This window comes from Callorhinus ursinus, unplaced genomic scaffold (genome assembly GCF_003265705.2).
Source record: "Callorhinus ursinus isolate GAN/ISIS: 27379988/994484 unplaced genomic scaffold, GSC_fseal_2.0 scaffold9, whole genome shotgun sequence".
Classification (NCBI taxonomy): Eukaryota; Metazoa; Chordata; class Mammalia; order Carnivora; family Otariidae; genus Callorhinus; species Callorhinus ursinus.
In genome coordinates this window covers 10,058,875-10,079,852 of record NW_027397071.1, presented here as the reverse complement: position 1 = coordinate 10,079,852, position 20,978 = coordinate 10,058,875, and the positions used below count along the sequence as shown (strand labels likewise).

General features: G+C 44.3%; 1 protein-coding gene across 1 annotated transcript in view; it reads left to right on the top strand.

Annotated features, from left to right (window-relative positions):
* The first annotated feature begins 350 nt into the window (after window positions 1-350).
* Window positions 351-20,978, top strand: part of ELAPOR1 (endosome-lysosome associated apoptosis and autophagy regulator 1) — a 67,033-nt gene continuing 46,405 nt past the window's right edge. The window contains exons 1-2 of the mRNA XM_025872343.2: window positions 351-442; window positions 658-866. Of these exons, the coding sequence (XP_025728128.1) occupies window positions 714-866 (153 nt within the window). The 5' untranslated portion in view covers window positions 351-442; window positions 658-713. The remainder of the gene's footprint in view (window positions 443-657; window positions 867-20,978) is intronic.

The window sequence follows — 20,978 nt, the reverse complement described above, 5'->3', positions numbered from 1 at the left end:
TTGCTTAAACTCGGTTTAACTATGCCAGTCTTAAGGCTTCCCATAGAGCCGTTTGTAAAGGCACGGGTGGATTTGGCGGGACGGAAGTAAGATCTCCAGAAGCAGCTGTTGCAGTAGGTAACATCTACCGGGGCCGCTCTTCCAGGCTGTAACTTCTGGAGGTGAGACGGCGTCTCAATCTTCCTTCTATCAATGCACACAAAGGAGGTGCTACATAAGTATTGTCGAACGCCACGCCTGCAAAATTAGAGATGCTCATAAATGGCCCATGACCCGAAAGAGCAATGGAAAACGTGAATTTGGTGGCGTTGGCTTGGAGGATGTTTCTACTGCGTTCTTTACACGACCCCTGTGCCAGTCTGTTGGACCGGTTGCAGACCCCGGGCGCGCGCACTTCTACGCGGCGCGCGCCAGCGGCGGCGGCTGCCATGGCGACCGGCAGGTGAGCGGCAGAGGAGCGCGTGGTCCCTGACCCACCCGCGCGGAGGGAAAGAGGAGGCGGTTGCCAAGGCGACGTGGGTAGGAGGAGACGAGGAAGGAGGGAGGAGAAAGGATGGGCGGCCTTGGCGTAGCCGCAGGGAGGTGACTGAAGCGAGCCCAGCCCCTTGCATCCTCCCCCTGTGAACCTCCCTCCCCTTTTTTTCCGCCTTCTGCCAGCAGTAGCCGCGGCCGCAGCACCTGAGCCGCTGCTGGCGCTCGCTCAGGAGGACGCTATGGCTGAGCCGGGGCGCAGCCTCCATCCCTCTGCCCGAGGCAGGGGAAGAACTGAGCGGCGCACACTCCGGCTTCTGCAGCTGCTGCTCTGGGTTGGGACCGCCTTCCAGGTGACCCAGGGAGCGGGACCGGAGCTTCACTCCTGCAAAGAGGTACTGTCTTCCCCGACCCGACCCCACTTTGGTCAGAGAAATCTTGGATCCTGGCGGAGACCTTACGGACCCAGGCACAGACAGTTTCAGAGGCCACGGAGTTTAGGTTTCTTCGGGGGATGAGGCGTGGGGGGGGGCGGGAAGAGGAGCAGACTGGCGTCATGGAGAGGCCAGCGCACTGGAGGACTCACGAAACAGATCATCCTCAACAGCCTGGGCTGCTGAGCTCAGAGGGGAAGGTCCCAGCTCCAGGGAGCCCAGGAGGGACCTGGGTCCCGGGGCTCGGGAATGAAGGAAGAAGACATGGGTTGTCTTCCTGCTGCAATGAAATTACCTTAAAAGTAGCTGAAAGCAAAAGATTATGTATAGAGGGGCAAATCAGAAAGCGAGAGGGGAAAACGGGTAAGAAAGGAGTTAGGAAGGCCAGAGGAAGGTAGGGGAGCAAAGTGGGAATCCTTGTGGTTTTATCATGGTTTCAAAAAAAGAGTGTGAAGGTGGGAGATATGCTAGGGGGACTGAAGGAACCCATCACCTCTCTCTCCCCCTCCTTGTTAAACATCCAGTTACCTTGCCAGCTGCTAAGTGCTTTGCCTCCCCCAGTGCACTTTGTTTAGTGTACCTGACAGCCCACAACCCCCTCTGACCAGACTTTGAGTCTGTAATATCTCGCTTTCCGCCAGTCTCTACTTTCCTTCTCTGGACTTCTGCTGACATATGTCGTGAGTCTTTTTCAAGGTGTTTCGAAAAGGTTGCCAACACAATTCAGACAATAGGTAGTGAATGTCTTCCAAATGAAAATTCTTTGAGCATTCTTTTTGGAGGGACACACAAAGGTATTAAGGAGTAACAAAACTCAGTAGTTTCTTTAGTGTTGAAATAACATTATTTGGTTGTTCTCTGGGTAACCTCTTTTAACCATATGGCAGAGGCAGCAACAAAATACAAGAACTGCGTGGGGAAGGTAAAATAATAAGAGTTGTTCTGTTATCTATGTGAGATGTGAAAGATTTCATAATACACCAAGAGTCTAGCCCTGTAAAAAGGATCTCCAGTGTCATACTTGGCTAGGGTTTTGAGAGATTGAAATACTTTTTGTAAGTTGTCAGTGTTCACTGATTAGTAACAACAACCCCCCTCTCATATGGAAATATGTTATTATGAAGGTGCTCTATCCATTAGACTGTCTACAACATAACAAATCATGAAGAAGTGAAGGGTGGGGGGAAAGAGAGAGAATTTTTTACTTCATTCATGAGTATGACACAAGTGATCCCAGTCAGTGGCACTTTCGATAACTTTTTATCAGTTCCAATGATGACCTGCCCTGGACCGTCTACATTTCCACTCAGCCAATTTATGAACTGTTTTTTTTTTAAGATTTTATTTATTTATTTGAGAGAGAGTGCACACGCACAAGAGCATGTGGAGGGGCAGTGGGAGAGGAAGAAGCAGCCTCCCTGCTGAGCAGGGAGCCTGCCATGGGCTTGATCCCAGGACCCTGAGATCATGACCTGAGCCAAAAGCAGATGCTTAACCAACTGAGTCACCCAGGCGCTCCTTTATGACCTGTTTTAAAGATGGCTAGGAACGGAATGATCTTCTCAGTGACTGTGGCTTACTGGCCTTGGTGGTGTGTGGCCTAACCAACTGAGATACCTAGTTCAAGCAAGCGCCCTTGCCTAAGAATCCAACATGGGAGTTTCCTGAGTGGAAGGTAAGAATCTTACAGTCCCACTGCGGCTTCTTGGTGAGATCTTGTCAACTCTGGAAAATGTGATACATTTAAGAAATTAAACACTTTGTATCATCTTGGTTTGGAGGGAAGGAAGAATACTGATGCTTGAGAATTCTAACTTGGGCACAAATTTTGCGTTTAGTCCTTTTTAAATGGCTGACATTTGTCTAAGCAAAAGGTCTTACTGCAGAGCATGAACTGAGGGCAGTGGAAATCTGTGCAACTCAACATAACAGGGTTCTAGTCCCTGCCTGTTATTTACCACACAGTTTTTGGATCTGCACAATGGGTGTTTCAATAACACCTACCTAAAAAGGATTGCTTTGAGCATTGAAAGAGAAAATTAAAAAAAAAAAGACACACAAAAAAACACAAAAGCAAACACAAATTAGTTACCCAACCCCCTTTCCTGTTCAGCTTCCTTACCATTAGATCCATACCCCATGCCAGAGTCAAAGTGGCTTAGGAGTCATGCTTATTGGCCACAGGCATCAGCAAGTCCTGTTTAGACTCTCCTTGAGCAAACAGTGGCTACTGGACACCCTTGACTCCAAATAATAAGGAAAAGAATAAATCCACTGTTAAAATAGTCTTCATTTGGCAGCATGAACTGACTCAAGAAGTTTGGGGGCTTCCAACCCTAAATGGTGAAAAATCAGTTCAGGGTAGACTAACCCTTCTCTATTCTTAATCTTCATATGAATTTCTTGTGAGTCCATGTTCGGTATTATTGGCAGGGACTCTCATCAGGTCAATCTGATATGACAACAATGCTGTTCCAGCCTTGTTTCTGAAATCTGAGGTACCCCTCTGGATCTAATCAGGAAAAAAAAAAAAAAGGTTTAACATGAGGCCTAGACTGAGGTGGCAGAGAACGGGGAGTTCTAGATTGCTAAACCTGTGCTGGGGTGTGGCGTACCTTTGCTTTCACAATTTTACAATAATCAAGGTCACCAGTGGAACTAAGCATCCTGTATGATGTTTGTTTTCATGAATCATTTCTTTGGCCTTGTGCTAGCCTGGGCCAGCGGCTGACTGAGAGCCAAAGGAGCATTTCCTATATAGCACAGTGAATATACATTAAATGAGAGAGGAGCAGAAAATCTTCTTTAACAGATCTGCCTTGTCCTGAGGCTCCACGGCTAATTGCCCCCAAAGGGACTTCCCAGTCTATACTGAAAAGTCCATAGGGCTTGGGAATCTGGCATACATGGATTGTAATAAAATGAGATGAGTGAGTGATGACTGCCACTTGACTACTTCGAACAAGTTAATTGACTTCTTGCAGCCTCAGATGCCTGATCTGTAAAATGGGGATGGTAATACTCATTATTCTTACTCTCACAAGGCTGTTGTGAGGCTTAAATTAAGTGAGATAACACATGCAAAGTGCCTAGTGCATACCCTTGACATGTCACAGGCGCTTGAGAAATACTGGTAGGCGGAAAAGGTAAGTACACAAATAAGGATATATAAATGATAACATAGAGTTAACATATGGTAAGCAATGCAGAAACGGCAATATAGAGTTGAATAGGAGAGGAATAAAACATATTTGAACAGTTGGCGCTTGACCTAGTTCTGGAATAATCAGTAAGACTGCGATGGGCAGAGATGGATTAGATAGAGGGGGGAGCCTGCAAAAAGTTCCACAAGGAAAACCCAAGGGATCCTGGGAATTGCAAGTAGACCAGGCGGCTGAAATGTGAAGTAGGTGTGAGTACAATAGGAGATACGGTTGGAATGTGGAGTAGGTGTGGGGGACAATAGAAATCAAGGCTGGAAAGTTAGAAATCCGAAGTGGAGAATCCCTGAAGGATTTCTGGCAGAGATAGTGGCCTGCTCAGAGTGGATTAGCATGAATGAAAAAGTAAACATGGTTGAGGAAGGCGGGAAGGTGAAAGAGGGAGAGGGAGGGCAAGGAGACCAGTCAAGGAGGACGTTAGCAGAGGGACTGTACTGGCTGGTGGCAGTGGGACACATGGAGAGGTGTAGGTATGAAAAATACGCTGAAGGTAGAGGTTAGAGGGTTTGGCAACTGACTTTAAGTGTAGGGTGAAGGCGAGGGGCAAGCCAAGGGTTTTGGTCAGGGTTTTCGAGTGGGTGTGGGAGATGCAGAAAGAACAGCTTTAGGAGCAGAGTGATGGCCTTTCACGGTTCTGATTCCCCTGGGGTCAGCCCCTCTACCCGGAGGGAGAAAGTCCTGGGATCCCGGCATGATACTTTACAGCATGATCATAGCTTCGGGGCTTTTATGTTTCCTCCTATATTTGCTTCTAACTCGTTATTCAAGGTTTGAACTCCACAGGGAAATGAGTAGATCTAGAAAACATTCAGGACCCCTGAGCTTTCAGGAAATATTTCACCAAAAGTCTAAGATTTTTTTTAAGATTTTATATTGTTTATTTGAGAGAGAGAGAATGAGAGAGAGCACAAGAGGGAAGAGGGTCAGAGGGAGAAGCAGTCTCCCTGCTGAGCAGGGAGCCGGATGTGGGACTCGATTCCGGGACTCCAGGATCATGACTTGAGCTGAAGGCAGTCGCTTAACCAACTGAGCCACCCAGGTGCCCACCAAAAGTCTAAGATAGATTTAAAGTGACCGCTGGGGGGCACCTGGGAGGCTCAGTTGGTTGAGCTTCCGGCTCTTGGTTTCCGCTAGGTCATGATCTCAGGGTGGTGGGATTGAGCCCCCGCATCTGGATCCACACTCAGCAGGGAGTCTGCTTGAGATTCTCTCCCTCACCCTTTGCCCCTCCCCCTGCTCTCTCGCGCGTGCGCTCTCTCTAAAATAAATAAATACATCTTTAAAAAAATTAAAAAACAAAGTGACTCGGGGCACCTGGCTGCTCAGTCAGAGGGGCATGCAATTCTTGATCTTGGGGTTGTGAGTTTGAGCCCCACATTGGGTGTAAAGCTTACTTAAATAAAAATTTAAAAACTTAAAAAAAAAAAAAAGATTTGAAGTGACTCCTTTGGTTGGGAATCACCAAGGTTGGATGTTTAAAACATCCTGCCAGGGCGCCTGGGTGGCTCAGTTGGTTAGGCGACTGCCTTCGGCTCAGGTCATGATCCTGGAGTCCCTGGATCGAGTCCCGCATCGGGCTCCCTGCTCAGCAGGGAGTCTGCTTCTCCCTTTGACCCTCCCCCCATCTCATGTGCTTTCTCTCTCATTCTCTCTGTCTCTCAAATAAATAAATAAAATCTTAAAAAAAAAAAAAACATCCTGCCATATTTGGTGGAGAGGGGAAATTGAAAGTCTATTTCTGTCATGAAGTACTCTTTTTTTTTTTAAGATTATTTATTTATTTGAGAGAGAGAGAGAGAGAGAGAGAGAGAGACAATGAGTGGGGGGAGGGGCAGAAGGAGAGGGAGAAGCAGACTCCCCGCTGAGCAGGGAGCCCGCCTCGGGGCTCTATCCCAGGACCCTGGGATCATGACCTGAGCTGAAGGCAGATGCTTAACCAACTGAGCCACCCAGGCGTCTCTCACTAAGTACTCTTGTAGGGTTGCAAGATGTACTGGTTTTGGTTGATATAAGAGGGGGCTAAGGAGTAATAGATTTTTGAGATCTGAAGACATTTGGGAAGTCATTTTGTCTATTCTCCTGTCCCAAGGTAGGAGTATACTAAAACTGAACCAGACTGATCATTATCTCCCTTACTTTATTTTATTTTTTAAAAGATTTTATTTATTTATTTGAGAGAGAGAGAGAGTGTGGGGGCATGGGGCAGAAGGAGAGGGTGAGAATCTCAAGCAGACTCCACACTGAGTGTGGAACCTAGTGCGGGGCTCAATCGCACAATTCTGAGATCATGACCTGAGCCGAAATCACAAGTCAGTTGCTCAATTGACTAAGCTACTCAAGTGCCCCAGTCTGCCTTACTTTAAAATAAAAACTTTAAGGGCACCTGGATGACTCAGTCAGTTGGGTGTCTGACTTCGGCTCAGGTCATGATCTTGGGGTTGTGGGAATTGAGCCCCATGTCAGGCTCTCTGCTCAGTGGGGAGTCTGCTTCTCTCTTTCTCCGTCTGCCCCTCCCCCGCTTGTGCTCTCAATTGCTCTTTCTCTCTCAAATAAATACATAAAAATCTTAAAAAAAAGAAAAACTTCAAAAATTGTAAAAATGACATATTTCATTTGCAGAAAACTTGAGAAAAAATAGATGAATAATAATAAGAGAATAAAAATCACCTATATTCCTAGCATTCAAACTATCAATTTTATGCATGTATTTGTGAGAGGGAGGCAGAGTAGTGGTACAGAGTGTGGAGTCTGGATATACTGGGTGGGGTGGGTTCAATTTCCAGCTTCTTCCCTCAGTAATGGCATGACCTTGGGGAAGTTATTTAATCTCCTTATGCCTCAACTTCTTCATCATTGTGATGGGAATATTAATAAAGTCCACTTAATTGATTACTATATTATGACAGTTAAGTGAGTTAATACATGTAAAGTGCTTAGAATAGTTCCTGGTGCATAGTAAGTACTCAATAAACGTTAGCTGTTCCAGATTTTTAGTGGAACTGTAATTAACATGGTCTTATAGTAGTAAAAAATTAGTAAGAATTTAACAGGGGTAAAAGTGTCGGAAAGGAAAAAAGAGTAGATGTGAAAGATATTCTGAGAACAAAGCTGGTAAAATTTGGCAAAGAGAGGGGGAAGAGAGCATAGCCATTAAGGGTCTGGAGTTGTGCTATCTGGATACGGTAGCCACAAGCCCCGTGTGGCTACCAAGCAATAAAAATGCAGCTAGTACAGCTGAGGAAATGGATTTTTTAAAAAGGATTTTATTTATTTATTTGAGAGAGAGAGAGAACACAGAGGGAGAAGCAGACTCCCCGGCGAGCGGGGAGCCCAATGCGGGGCTAGATCCCAGGACCCTGAGATCACGACCTGAGCTAAAGGCAGATGCTAAACAGACTGAGCCACTCAGGTGCCCCAAGGAAATGGATTTTTAATTTTATTTAATTTTAATTAAAAGTTAAAGTTAAAATGCACACTCAACTCAGTTGTTGAAAAATTGTTAGCTGTGTTTGGAACTACTTGGGTATGTGCCTCTACTTTCTTTCTTATTTATTTTTTTAGATTTATTTATTCTGGAGAGAGAGGGTGCAAGTGGGGGGAGGGGCACAGGGAGAGGGAGAGAGGCAGATTCCCCCTTGAGAGTGGAGCTCGCCTCGGGGCTTATTCTCACCACCCTGAGATCACAGCCTGAGCTGAAATCCAGAGTCCCTTGCTTAACCCACTGAGCCACCCAGGGGTCCCCATCTACTTTCTTAACCAGAAATTTTATGAAATCTAAATAGAGACCAAGTATTTTTTTTTTTTAAAGATTTTATTTATTTATTTGACAGAGATAGAGAGCACAAGTAGGCAGAGAGGCAGGCAGAGGGAGAGGGAGAAGCAGGCTCTCCACGGAGCAGGGAGCCCGATGCGGGACGCGATCCTGGGACTCCAGGATCATGACCTGAGCCAAAGGCAGTCGCTCAACCAACTGAGCCACCCAGGCACCCGAGACCAAGTATTTTTGATGAAAATTTAGCATCTGAATTGAGTGATGTGGTAAAGTGTAACACATATACTGGATTTGGAAGACTTAGTACAGAAAAATGAATGCAAAATATCTCAATAATATTGCATGCTGATGGCATGTTGAAATGTATTGTTAAAATTAATTTCACCTGAAAAATTTAATTTCACCTGTGTCTCTATCCTTTTTCAAATGTGCCTACTGGTAATTTTAAAATCTTGTATGTGGCTCGCATTATGTTTCTATGGGCCGGTGTTGGCTTGGTGGTGATGGCTGTTCAAGTTTGTCACCTGTGGTTTAATCCTAGCAACCATTTCAACTGCATTGTCTTGGGCAGGATACTCATCTGTCTTTTTCTCAATTTTTTCATTTGGAAAATGGGGATAATCTAGTTTATATCTTTTATGGATTGGTGGGAGGATTAAGCAAAATAATGCTTACAGTGCTTTGCAAAATGCGTAGTGTAGAGTCAGTGCTTAATAAATGTTGTGCTTGTTACTGTTTTATGATCTGCTTTTTGAAAACTTAGGAATGGGACTGAACTCTAGATTACCTTATTCCCTTTTATCCTATTGAATACTATTTTTATTTTTTTTATTTTTTTTTAAAGATTTTATTTATTTATTTGGCAGAGAGAGACACAGCGAGAGAGGGAACACAAGCAGGGGGAGTGGGAGAGGGAGAAGCAGGCTTCCTGAGGAGCAGGGAGCCCGACGCGGGGCTCGATCCCAGGACCCTGGGACCATGACCTGAGCCGAAGGCAGACGTTTAACCACTGAGCCACCCAGGCGCCCCTGAATACTATTTTTAAATAGCTTTATTATTTTTGTAACAATGGTACATTCTTATTCTAAAATATCAGGAAGTATAAAATGCGAACAAGGACGCAAAACTTACCCAATATTTCATAACTGGCTAAAATCACTATAAACACTATTGCATATTTCCAGACTTTTTTCTATACTTATAGACTTTCTATACTTATACACATAAATGTATAGCTATAAATATATAATTCTCCATAAATGAGATCATATCACACATGCTGTGTCATAACCTATTTTTTTCATGCAATAATTTGCAAGAGACACCTCCGCTAATAAATATAGGTCTAACTTCATCATTTTTAAGGCTACAGAGAGTTCTGTAGCATGTATAATATAATCTATTTAACCGACCAATTCAGATGGCTTCTAAATCCTATTACTGTCAACGATACTGAAATGAATGCTTTTGCATATATATTTGTAAACATTTGCTCAATTGTTGTCCCGTTAACTCCTTAAGCATGTCCTCACCTTTTCTCATATCTCTGGCAAAACTGTCAGTCCTTTCAAACTTCACAAATCAGTAGGCAACACACACACACACACACACACACACACACACACACACACACACACACACTCCTTTGTTTTTGCTTGGTCCATAGCTGAAGGACCCTTCCTGTTTCAAGAAGGATCCCACCTAGAGCTCCCAAGTGACCTCAGAGCATTTCTGTAAGCTTACTGCAACTGAGAGACAGAATCTTGCTCCTTCTATAGGAAACAATACAAACAAATCCCTTTACATCAATCTTATTTGCTTGCAATCTGAGTTGCTTCTCAGCTGCTACTCCCTCCACCAGCCGGGAGTGAAAACTCTGCTCTTGGCCACACCGCGTGCAGCAACCCTCTCCTCTCTTTCATGTTTCCCCGAGTAGACGGCCCTGGGGAGGAGCTGGGCTTGGAAAGCAGACTTGATACTCCCAAATAACCAATGCAGCTGACTTACAAATTTGGTTAACGGTATGAAAGAAAAGCAAAAGATATGACAAGGAGCCCTAATTGTAGATCGTAGATCGTAGATCGTAGATCTACCCTAGATGGTAGATCGGGAAGGTGAGAGCCGGCCTCTCTGAGGAGTGAGTTTAAGTGGCGAGCAGAATGAAGGCTGTGGAGAAGTTTGGCAGGTGAAGAGGAGTGGACAAGTTTGCAGGCAGGAAAGAGTCTGTGCTTAGGAGACAGAGAGAAGGCCAGTGTGGCCAGACAACATAATTTTACACTTGCAAAATGAGAAATGTACATCCCCATTTTGAGGTTTCAAAACTATTAAAGGAAGATATGAGATCTTAAACAAAAGTCCCTGGGGGGCATGGGTTTGTATAAAAATTATTATTTGTTTTTACATCATAAGGTGATATAGGTGCATAGTAATAACTCACATTTATTGAGTGCCCCAAGTGACCTACAGGCAGGAACCCATTTGGTCCTTATAAGAACTCTGTGAGGTCGGTACTGTTAACACCCCGCCTCCATTGTACCCCATCCCTCTCCTCTTGCCTGCTCCACTCTCTTCCGCAGCACCTTCTGCCCTCGGGCGTATATTTTACGTACATACATGTGCGCACACACACTTTAATTGTCCATATTTTCTGACTAGAATGTAAACTCTGTGAGGGCCGGCATTCTTGCACGTTTTAATCATTTCTACATTCCCAGTGCCTGCCACAGAGAGATTAGCCTGCCAGAGGTTACTTGGCTGGGAAGAGAGCAGGAACTCAGGCAGCTGGGCTCTTCACCACCGTGCTATTTTCTGCATGTCAGTTCCCATTGTGCCAAGGGTAGAAGCTGAAAAGTAAAAGTCCACCCCTAACCTCTACAAGTCCCCAAAGGCTAACCTCTGTCAACTCCTGCTTCGATACATTCTTCTTGAAATGTTTTATGCTTATACAAGCACATCTGTCTATTCTTTTCACTTTCTATACAAATCAGATCAGAATATGTGTCCTGTTCTGTATTTTACTGTTTTCCTTACCATAGATCCTACATCTTTATTTTTAACCACCACATTGTGACTCATGATCAGCATGTGCCGTGACTTACTAAAGCAGACATTTGATGAATAGGTCAATTCCAGTCGTTTATATGGCAACAGTGCTGCAGTGAACACCCTCCTGTGTGTATTGGGGCATACTTGTTTGAGTCTATCTGTCAGATAAATTCTTAAAAGTAGACGTGGTGGGTCAAAGAGTCCAAGTGTTTAGCATTGCGATAGATGTGTGTCAGGTTGGGAGCATGGATTTTTAAAGACAGCATTAGCGTTCTCCATCTGCAGTCAGATTGAGGAGGGAGGCCTTGTCTGTGGGGGCTGCCGCCAATTTATTCTCCCCTGGGAATCACGGAGACCCGGAGGGCCAGGCTGGAGAGCCTGTCGGCTTTATCAAGATGCCATCTTTTCCCAGTCAGGGCAGCTGGGCCTGATGGCTAATTTTGCCAGATTTTCAGAAAATAATTTGGTCCAACTCAGAGCTCTTCCTCCAGTCTGTATCATTCCTCTAGTAAAGTGATAAAAACTGTGCCATTTGTCACATTTCTTCTTAAGCTCTCCTTCTATGTCATACCAGATAAAGCACAGAACAGATAATTATAGTTAGTGCTTGACAGCTGCCGAAAGAAAATATATTTTTCATACTTGTTAGCTCTGCGCTTTTCAAAATCTTTTTAAGTCTGAGAACCCTAATGTGAGGTTATCATCCATTCTTCTCCTTAGATTTGACACATGTTATTAAAGGCATTTTTTAAAAAAAGACCCACAGAGCTCTGCAGGGTGAAAAAAATAAATAAACTGACTTTCACAGGCCTAGGACATGATTTTCTAAATCGGAATTATACTGATGATGCAAAATAAAATGCAAAAACTAGTAATAATAATTGGACTTTAATGTAATAAGCCTGTGTGCTAATTGGAGCATCCCTCTCCTTACCCCATGCACAACATTCAAGGAAAGCTGTTTCTGAATTAGAAAGACAACTGAAATTGGCTAATTTTCTGCTTGAAATGGATTATTTTGCCCTCCAACCTCAATCATATGAAGATAAAAGAGTGGCTAGTAAGCCACCAAGAGAAAAGATAAAGGAAGCATCAAGTATATCTGTTCATCTGACTTGGTTCAGATTCTGATAAGGATGGTGCTGGCTCAGGACAACACTTCAGAGAAGTCAGGTGCACCAAGCCCTGTGCTAAACACAGACTAGATTCTCCATAAATTTTGAATTAATAGGTCAACTTATTTTCCTTTTTTTTTTTAAGATTTTATTTATTTGACAGAGAGAGCACAAGCAGAGGGAGAGAGAGGGAGAAGCAGGCTCCCTGCTGAGCAAGGAGCCTGATGTGGGACTCAGTCCCGGGACCCTGGGATCACTACCCAAGCCGAAGGCAGACGCTTAACCGACTGAGCCACCCAGGCGTCCCTCAACTTATTTTCCTTGTAAAACATTTTTTTAAAAAGATGAGTGCTAGAGCTTCCATTTGCAAATATTGAGCTGTATAAATCATCCATACAAGAAAGGAAGGGGCTATGATCACATACAGAGTAAGAAACAGCCACCCAGGCACCCCTAGAAACAGGGTAGCAAGAAGTCAGAACGAAATAAAGAACTGTGGGGGGGGGGGAAGGCATATTTTTAAAAGAATACATAGAGTTTTTAGTCCTGGATTATCCAAAAGACTACTCCCAATTTTTATATTCACCAGCTCATTTTTCTCAGGTGGAGATAGATTCGGGTAACATTTCAGAAGAATGTATGATCGTGGCCAGTGTGCTTTATTGTCTTTGATGTAATTACCATTTTAGTCAGATGATGAGCAACCAAAAGGAGTGGATGTGAGTGAGAATGAGCAAATAAAGGTGATACCACTGGGAATATGCAACAGATTGTTAGGAGCTTCTCTGAAAGATGAGACATCCTCTTGATTTTTAGATAACTTAAAAATCTCAGGTTTTTGTTTCTGATTATGACTGATATCACCCCATTGCCATTAAAATCTCTATTTTATACTTGCAGAAACTGAGGACCAAGGAGATCAACAGGTTGGTTCACTCTGGGGAGTGTCATTTAGATATAAAATCGTGACCTCACCAAAAGCTGGTGTTAAAGTGGATCTCAGTGGCCACCCAGACAAAGACATCCTCACCAGCTCCCTAAGATAGCAGAGTGAGTGCTTACCGTCAGGTGGGTTTTATTGTTTAACAGTTACAAATGTTTAAAAAAATACTTTTTACCCCAGATAATGAGAGGCTCACCACTTATGGAGCGGACCCCTACAAATGGGGCAAAAAGTATTCTTTTTTAAACTTTGTAACTGTGAAGCAACATAACTGGTCACTTGACAGCCCCATTGTTTCTGACACTCGTTTCCTCCAGTGACAGACACTGTTTGTATTGGTAACTGGTCCCAGAGAACAGGGATCATCAGAGTGCTCACAGTTTGAAAACATTAATGGCAGATTTCCTCTAGAGATCATGGGCCACTGTCAAGTTTTCTCCAACAAATACTTTTTCTCTTATATTTTTAATTCTCTGAAATTTGAAATAATTCATACACAAAGTATTTCTTGAACATCATGGACTGAAAGAGACATGGAAGAATTGTAGGACATGAAACCGACATTGATTGCACTTATGGCCTTTCAAGGAACAAGCAGTTGCAAACAGAGATCAGTGCATGATAGAACGAGGCCAGAGAGGGAGGACCAATGGGCAGAGCACAGCCTCTGGAGACTGGCTTCATATCCTTGGTGAAGCTTCACTGGCTGTCACACTCATTTATCAAAGGAGCTAGCTAATCATATTGAATTTGAAGGGTTTTTGTGAAAGTAGAAGTGAGAAATAAGATATGCACAGTATGACTCATTGTATTTGTTTGCTAGGGCTGGGTGTCTTAAAGCAACAGAAATCTGTTCTCTCACAGTTCTGGAGGCAAGAAGTTCAAGTTCAAGGTGTCATGGTGCCATGTGCTCTCTGATGGCTCTAGGGAGGAATCTTCCTTTCCCTTCCTAGTTTCTGGTGGTTGCCGGCAATCCTTGGGAGTCCTTGATTTGTAGCTGCACCATTTCAATCCCTGCTCCCTTGTCACATGGCCTTCCCCTCCTGTGTCTCTGTGTCTTCACATGGCCTTCTTATAAGGACAACAGTTACTGAATTTAGGGTGCATGCCTACTCCAGGATGACCTTATCTTAACTAATTACATCTGCAATGACCCAATTTCCAAATAAGGTTATACCTTCTGAGGCTCTGAGTGGACATGAATTTTGGAGGGACACTATTCAACCACTACACCAGTGCATAGTAAGTACTCAATAAGTCAAAGTGATTATGGTTATCAAGAGCCAAAGTGCAAATGAACAGAGAAAAGTTGTTTCAGTATGGGCTAGAGTGGTTAAGAGAGCTTCTCAAAAGATGTGAGGAAGTCAAGCAGGCTTTAGTGAAGTGGTAACATTTATTTATTTATTTATTTATTTATTTATTTATTTATTTATTTAAGATTTTACCCATTTATTTGACAGAGAGAGACACAGCAAGAGAGGGAACACAAGCAGGGGAAGTGGGAGAGGGAGAAGCAGGCTTCCCGCTGAGCAGGGAGCCCGATACAGGGCTCGATCCCAGGACCCCGGGATCATGACCTGAGCCGAAGGCAGATGCTTAACGACTGAGCCACCCAGGCACCCCTATTTATTTATTTTTAGAGATTTATTTATTTTAGAGAGAGAGAGCACATGCATGCATGAGCGGGGGGGGGAGGAGCAGAGGGAGAGGGAGAGAGAGAATCTCAAGCAGATTCGCCACTCAGTGGGGAACCCCACCCCACCACCCTGAGATCATGACCTGAGCCAAAATCAAGAATTGGACGCTTAACAGACTGAGCCACCCAGGCACCCCTAGAGAAGTGGTAAAATTTAGATAAGAATTGAAGGTATAGGAGGGTCTATCAGGCAGGGAGAACAGAGTATGAATATTTTCACACCAGGGATATTAACCTTGTAAAATCAACTATTAATGAGACAGAAATCTCCTCTGGTCCAACAGGAATTAAAAACTATACTTTTTTTCTGAATGGATAAGCTCATATGTTATCTATTGTTATCTTTTATCTACTGCTTTAAAGAAATTTACCCTAAAATTTAGTGGTTTAAAAAAAAAACAAGCATTCATGATCTCAGTTTCTTTGGGTCAGGAATTTAGGCCTGGCTGAGATGGCTGATTCTGGCTCAGAGTCTCTCATGAAGGTACAGTCAGAAGGTCACCTGGGGTTGCAGTCCTCAGAAGCTTGTTTGGAACTTGAGGATCCACTTCCAAGATGGTCCACTCATGTGGCTATTAGCAGGAACAAGTTCCTCGCACATGGGGCTCTCTATGGAGCCGCCTGAGTACCCTCATGACATGGCAGCCAGCTTCCCCCAGAGCAGGCGGTCAGAGACAGAGAGCAAGGAGGAAGCCACAGCCCCTTTTACAACTGAATCTCAAAAGTCACACACCATCACTTTCGCCATGTTCTTTCTGTTCATTAGAAGTTAGTCACTAAGTCCAGCCCACACTCGGCGGGGGAGGATTAAGCTCTCTCTTCCTCTTGGAGGGAGGAACATCCAAGAATATGGGGGCATATTTTAAAACCACCACATCACAACATATCATGAAATCATCCATTCCTTCAGCTATTGGACAAGTTTCCTAAATTTGATGTTCCTACATGTCCATGTTATTATTATTATGTATTAATACAATAATCATTTTAGCCTCTCACAGTGTACCAGACACTGTGCTTGCACCTGGGAATTTGGAATGGGTTGGCCCAATGCTTGCCTTGAAGGAGTTTATAGTCCGGTGAGAAAGGGAATGTGTCATAAATATAATGCACTTATATAAGAGATAAAAGTGAATATAAACAAAAGGCTTGGGGTTTGCACTATAAGAGGAAAACTGCAGAAATCAGAGAAGGCTTTAGGGGTAGGTGGCACCTGAGGGCCTAGGGTAGCATCCTAAGCTTAGTCACTTCCCGGTGTAGAGTAGATGCTGGACAGGTCACTGGGGAGGGATATTCTAGACCAGAAGATGGGAATGTGCAGGCTATGTATGGGAGAATTTCAGGTTGTCCAGGGTGGCTTTCATGGAAGGGGAAGGAAAGGGAATGGGAAGGTGGATTGAGGCAAGTCTTGGAGGCCCTTATAGAATGTGTTAGGGAGAAAGATTGAACTTAATTATGAATACACAGGAGAAGATTTTTCTGGAGGGTAGTGAATGCTTAGGTAGGTGTTTTGGAGAATGGAAAAAAAGTTGGACCAGAGAAACCAGTGTATCTGTATGTATGAACTCATTCACTCACTCATTCATTCACCCATTCATTCATTCAACAAACTTTATCGCAGACCCATTATGTGCCAGGCATTGTTTACAGTCTAATAGGATATATACATATATATATGAAATCATCACAGAAATAAAATTACAACTGTGACAAGTGCTACAAAAGGAAGGTACACATATTAGGGGATTTGACTTAAGCAGGAAGTTCAGGGAACTCTTAAGGTAGCCGTAACCCGGCTGGGGTCTGAAGGATGTTCAGGAATAATAAGCCACGAGGGAGTAGGAATCAGCACATGCAAAGGCCCTGAGTAAGTACAAAGGACTGAAAGAAGGCCAGTATATTGTGAGGAGCAGAGAAGGAGGGAAGGAGAACATAGTGAGAAATGAGGTAGGAGAGGAAGGCAATCAAACCGTGAATGGTCTTATTTTAATTAAGTAATTAATAGTGCCTCCCCCTATAAGGACTTCAGTTTTCAGGAAATATTCCATCAAAATAGTAAAATCCAAATATAAAATGAAAATTATGGCAGGAAAAAATACAATTTAGAATGACAAATACAGAAAGAATAATTAAATGAATATATGAATACCATATAAGCAAATGAACTGGAAACTTGACCCTGAGCTCCCTGGTGGCCAAGGTAAAAAATGAAAACGTTATAGGACATGTAGTGCTCAAAGCCCATTAAGAATATACATGAGGGGGCGCCTGGGTGACTCAGTCATTAGGTGTCTGTCTTTGGCTCAGGTCATGGTCCCAGGGTCCTGGGATCGAGCCCCGCATCAGGCTCTCTGCTCAGCGGGAAGCCTGCTTCTCCCTCTCTCACTCCCCCTGCTTGTGTTCCCCCTCTTGCTATGTCTCTCTCTGTCAAATAAATAAATAAAATCTTAAAAAAAAAAAAAGAAAAGAAAACACATGAGAAGGGGCGCCTGGGTGGCTCAGTCGTTAAGCGTCAGCCTTCGGCTCAGGTCATGGTCCCAGGGTCCTGGGATCGAGCCCCGCATCAGGCTCCCTGCTCGGCGGGAAGCCTGCTTCTCCCTCTCCTGCTCCCCCTGCTTGTGTTCCCCCTTTCGCTGTGTCTCTCTCTGTCAAATAAACAAAATCTTTAAAAAAAAAAAAAAAAAGAAAACACATGAGAAGATTATTTAGCAGGCAGATGCAACAGAACAATGCATTGATGGGCATGCTGGCCCTGAGAATGGAAAAGATTAGGAACATCCGAGGAAGACAATGCAGAGAGATTCACTCTTCAGTTAATTTAATTACTGAAACTCTATAGTATCTGTGGATGTTATCTCCCAGTATCTGTGGAGACTATTATGGGACCAGTGATTATTATTTGTCGTGTGTGTGTGTGTGTGTGTGTGTGTGTGTGTGTGTGTGTGTGTGTGTATGAAGTACAAGTGGAATATAGCTTCTTTTTAAGCCAGGGTAGTTTCCTTTGGTTGCAAATTGAAATAGCAGGGGATATGATGTTTAATTACTGTCTGTTAACCATTTTTGAGGTTGGTACTGTTTGGAGTGGGAGGAGAAAGCAAGATGGCTTGTTGATCAGTGAGTATAAAAATAAAGAAGTAGATTTGTCCTGATTCCTCCTGCGACTGCCAAAAAGCAGGAGGATCATCTGGGGCCTTCCTGAAAATTAGGGAAAATGGCATCCTGCTTTAATTTCTTCCACCCAATTTCACTCTTGGACCCAGGCCACTTCTGCTTTGGCAAAGCAAGAGGTGCTGATGTGAACTGAGTTCCCAGTGATGGGGCCCCAGGCTCATCCGAGGGGGACCTTTCCCGATTGCTGTATGCAGCAGCTGCCAGAACCCCAGGCGCTGTCAGGTGCCTGGCCGTGGGTGGGGGGGTGTGGAAGGGGGGCAGAGGAACCCTGATACCAATTTTAGTATCGCATAAAGGCTTCCATTTTCTACCTTGTAGCAGAAGCCATCCAAAAAAGTGAGCTCGGGCAAATGGCTTGAAGTTGAGCATTCTGCTTTGGACCCTGTTCTTTCTTCCGGCTCCCCTTCCCCACCCCACCCCCAGCCCCACCTCTCTTTCTCACAATGGACAATATTACAGTTTCCCAAAGGAAAACATTGCAGGCGGGTCAGCGGCACCGTTCCCTCCTCTTGCTTTAGCTTCAGGTATTTGCAGATTTTCCACTAGAAAGCCTCACAGCCTCCTCCAGGCAGAGCCCGGCAGTGGAACGCTGGTTGGGGCCTCATGCAGGCCTTCCCCACCTCCCAGGGTTGGCATCATTGGGCTGCCACCCTCGTCTGCCGCCAAGACCCTCAGAAAGAAAAGTGACTTCCTTTAAGAACCAGGTCATCCTTGCAAAGGGTTGCAAAGTCCTGGCCCTCTGTCGCGTTCACAGGTGGCCTCTATGACGGCCTCCTCGGTTTCCGGGTAAGAAGCTGGGATCTGTTCTGTTTGCTGCGTCTCCTGTTCTGGTCTTTTCTCCATGAGTGTGTAGATGGAGTTCTGCAGATCTAGTCGGTTCCACCTTTATCCTTACTTCATGCAACTTGGAAGCCCTCTGGCAACTTTCAAAGCATCTTGCCCACCTCATCCCAGAGAGGCCTGTCAGTTCTCCTTTCCAGGTGGAAAGTCCTCAGGGGTGTGTTATCAGAGCTTCTCCCAGGGATGTCCCGTCATTTCCAGCAGAGGAAAGAAACAGGAAGAAAGGGTTCAGATTTAAGTAATTACCTCCAGGCACTCTCTCTCCTCCCTCCTTTTTAAAAGTACTGAGGTAATGTAATTTCTCAACATGAAAAATGGTAACAGTGGTTGGAATTGGAAGGTGAGGTTTCTGGAAATCCTGCAACTACATAGGTGACACCCCCCCCCCAAAAAAGACCAAGCCAATCTCTCAGTCCCCACCCACTCTCGACTTCTCCCGGCCAGCTTCCTGGTTTAGTGCAGGGGCTCCCAGCTGCAGCTGGTATCAGCGGCATGGGGAGGGCTTCCTACAACCCAGATTGATGGCCCCACTCTAGAGGTTCTAATTCAGCAGGTCAGTGAAGAGCCCTAAGAATTTGCATTTCTAACACAAACTTATTGGGCCTGGTGGTCTTGGGACCACACTTTGAGAACCACTGGTTTGAATGTAATGGAAAGGATAAGAGCTTTGAAGACAGGTGGGTTTGGCCTGGAGTCCCAAACCTGCCTCTTACTCACCAGCCATGTGACGGGGCATGTGCCTGAGCATCTCTGAACTAATTTCTTCATTCTTAAAATGGGGTAAATAATATCTACCCCATAGTTCATTGATGTAACACGTATTTGTTGTATGAGTATTGCAGTACCACGTTCTAAGTTGGGCAGCGGGGACATGACAATGGATGAGCCAGTCTTTGATGTGAAGGACTTGGGGTGGTTGTGAAGATTGACAAGATAAAACTTGCAAAGGTCGAGGACCCTGAGAGATGCCTAATAAATATTCACTTCATTTCCCTCATAGGAGGTAACATGATTCTGCTTTTAATTTTTTTGGGGGGCGGGGGTAGGGGTCTAAAAAATCATTCTCAAATTTTATAGGTTCTCTTTATCTAGATAGAAAATTTGAGGTAAAGGGGCTCCTGGGTGGCTTAGTCGTTTAAGCATCCGACTCTTGATTTCGGCTCAGGTCATGGTCTCAGGGTCCTGAGAACAAGCCCTGCATGGGGCTCTGCACTGAGTGTGGAGCCTGCTTAAGATTCTCTTTCCCTCTCCCTTTGCCCCTTCCCGCACTCACTCTCTCTCTCTCAAAAAAAAAACCCCAAAAACAAAAAAACAAAACAAAACAAAAGTCAAAAAGAAAAAAAGAAAATTTGAGGTATGTACCTTAGAGTACTCCCTATGTCCTCCAGCACCTCTGAATGTGGCCTTATTTGGAAATACGGTCTTTGCAGATTGTAGTCAAGTTAAGATGAGGTCATCAGGGTGGGCTTATTCCTATATGACTGGTGTCCTTATATAAAGAGGAAATTTGGACACAGACACACACACACAGACACAGGGAAAGTGCCATGTGAAGATTGGGGTTATGCTGCCACAAACCAAGGAAATCCCAGGATTGTTCGCCATCACCAGAAGCTAGGAGGGAAACATGGAACAGATTCTCCCCTTCTTGTCCCATAAAATGAAAACTGTACTGGTGCCCATATATGCCAGAACCGCATTGATCATATTTATTGCCCTGTCTGTAGTAAATATTTTTAGCTGAATTACTCTGAGGTAAAGCGGGAAAACATTTCAAAATATTATGGCAAGGGCATAGGGTTGGAATAGAGGGGGGGCGGGTAGAAAGAAGCAAGCAGGGGCCAGGGAATACAGTGAACCTTGCAGGGAATCTGGTGCTGACTCTGAGGGCAACAGTGGGGCAGTGGTACATTCTGTTCTGTTCAGATGGGCTCTCTGGCTGTGGGCTGGAGAGTGGCTTGGAAGAAGGAAGGGAGCAAAGCCTGGGAGACCAGTGAGGAGGCTCCTCTAGGCAAGAAGTAATTGTGTTTTGACTTCATTAGTAGCAGTGTGGATGGAGAGAGGTAGACTGATTTGAGAGATATTGTGTAGGTAGAAACACTTCCTGGCTTGAGCCAGAGGCTGACTGTAGCAGTTTCAATTTCAGAGCAAAAAGACAATGCCAAGACTGGTATTTTATTTTTTCAAGTGTTTGGAATTTATTAAATATTTTAAAGAAATAAGTAAAACTAAATATTCAAGCATTTCAAATGCACTTTCTATAACACATC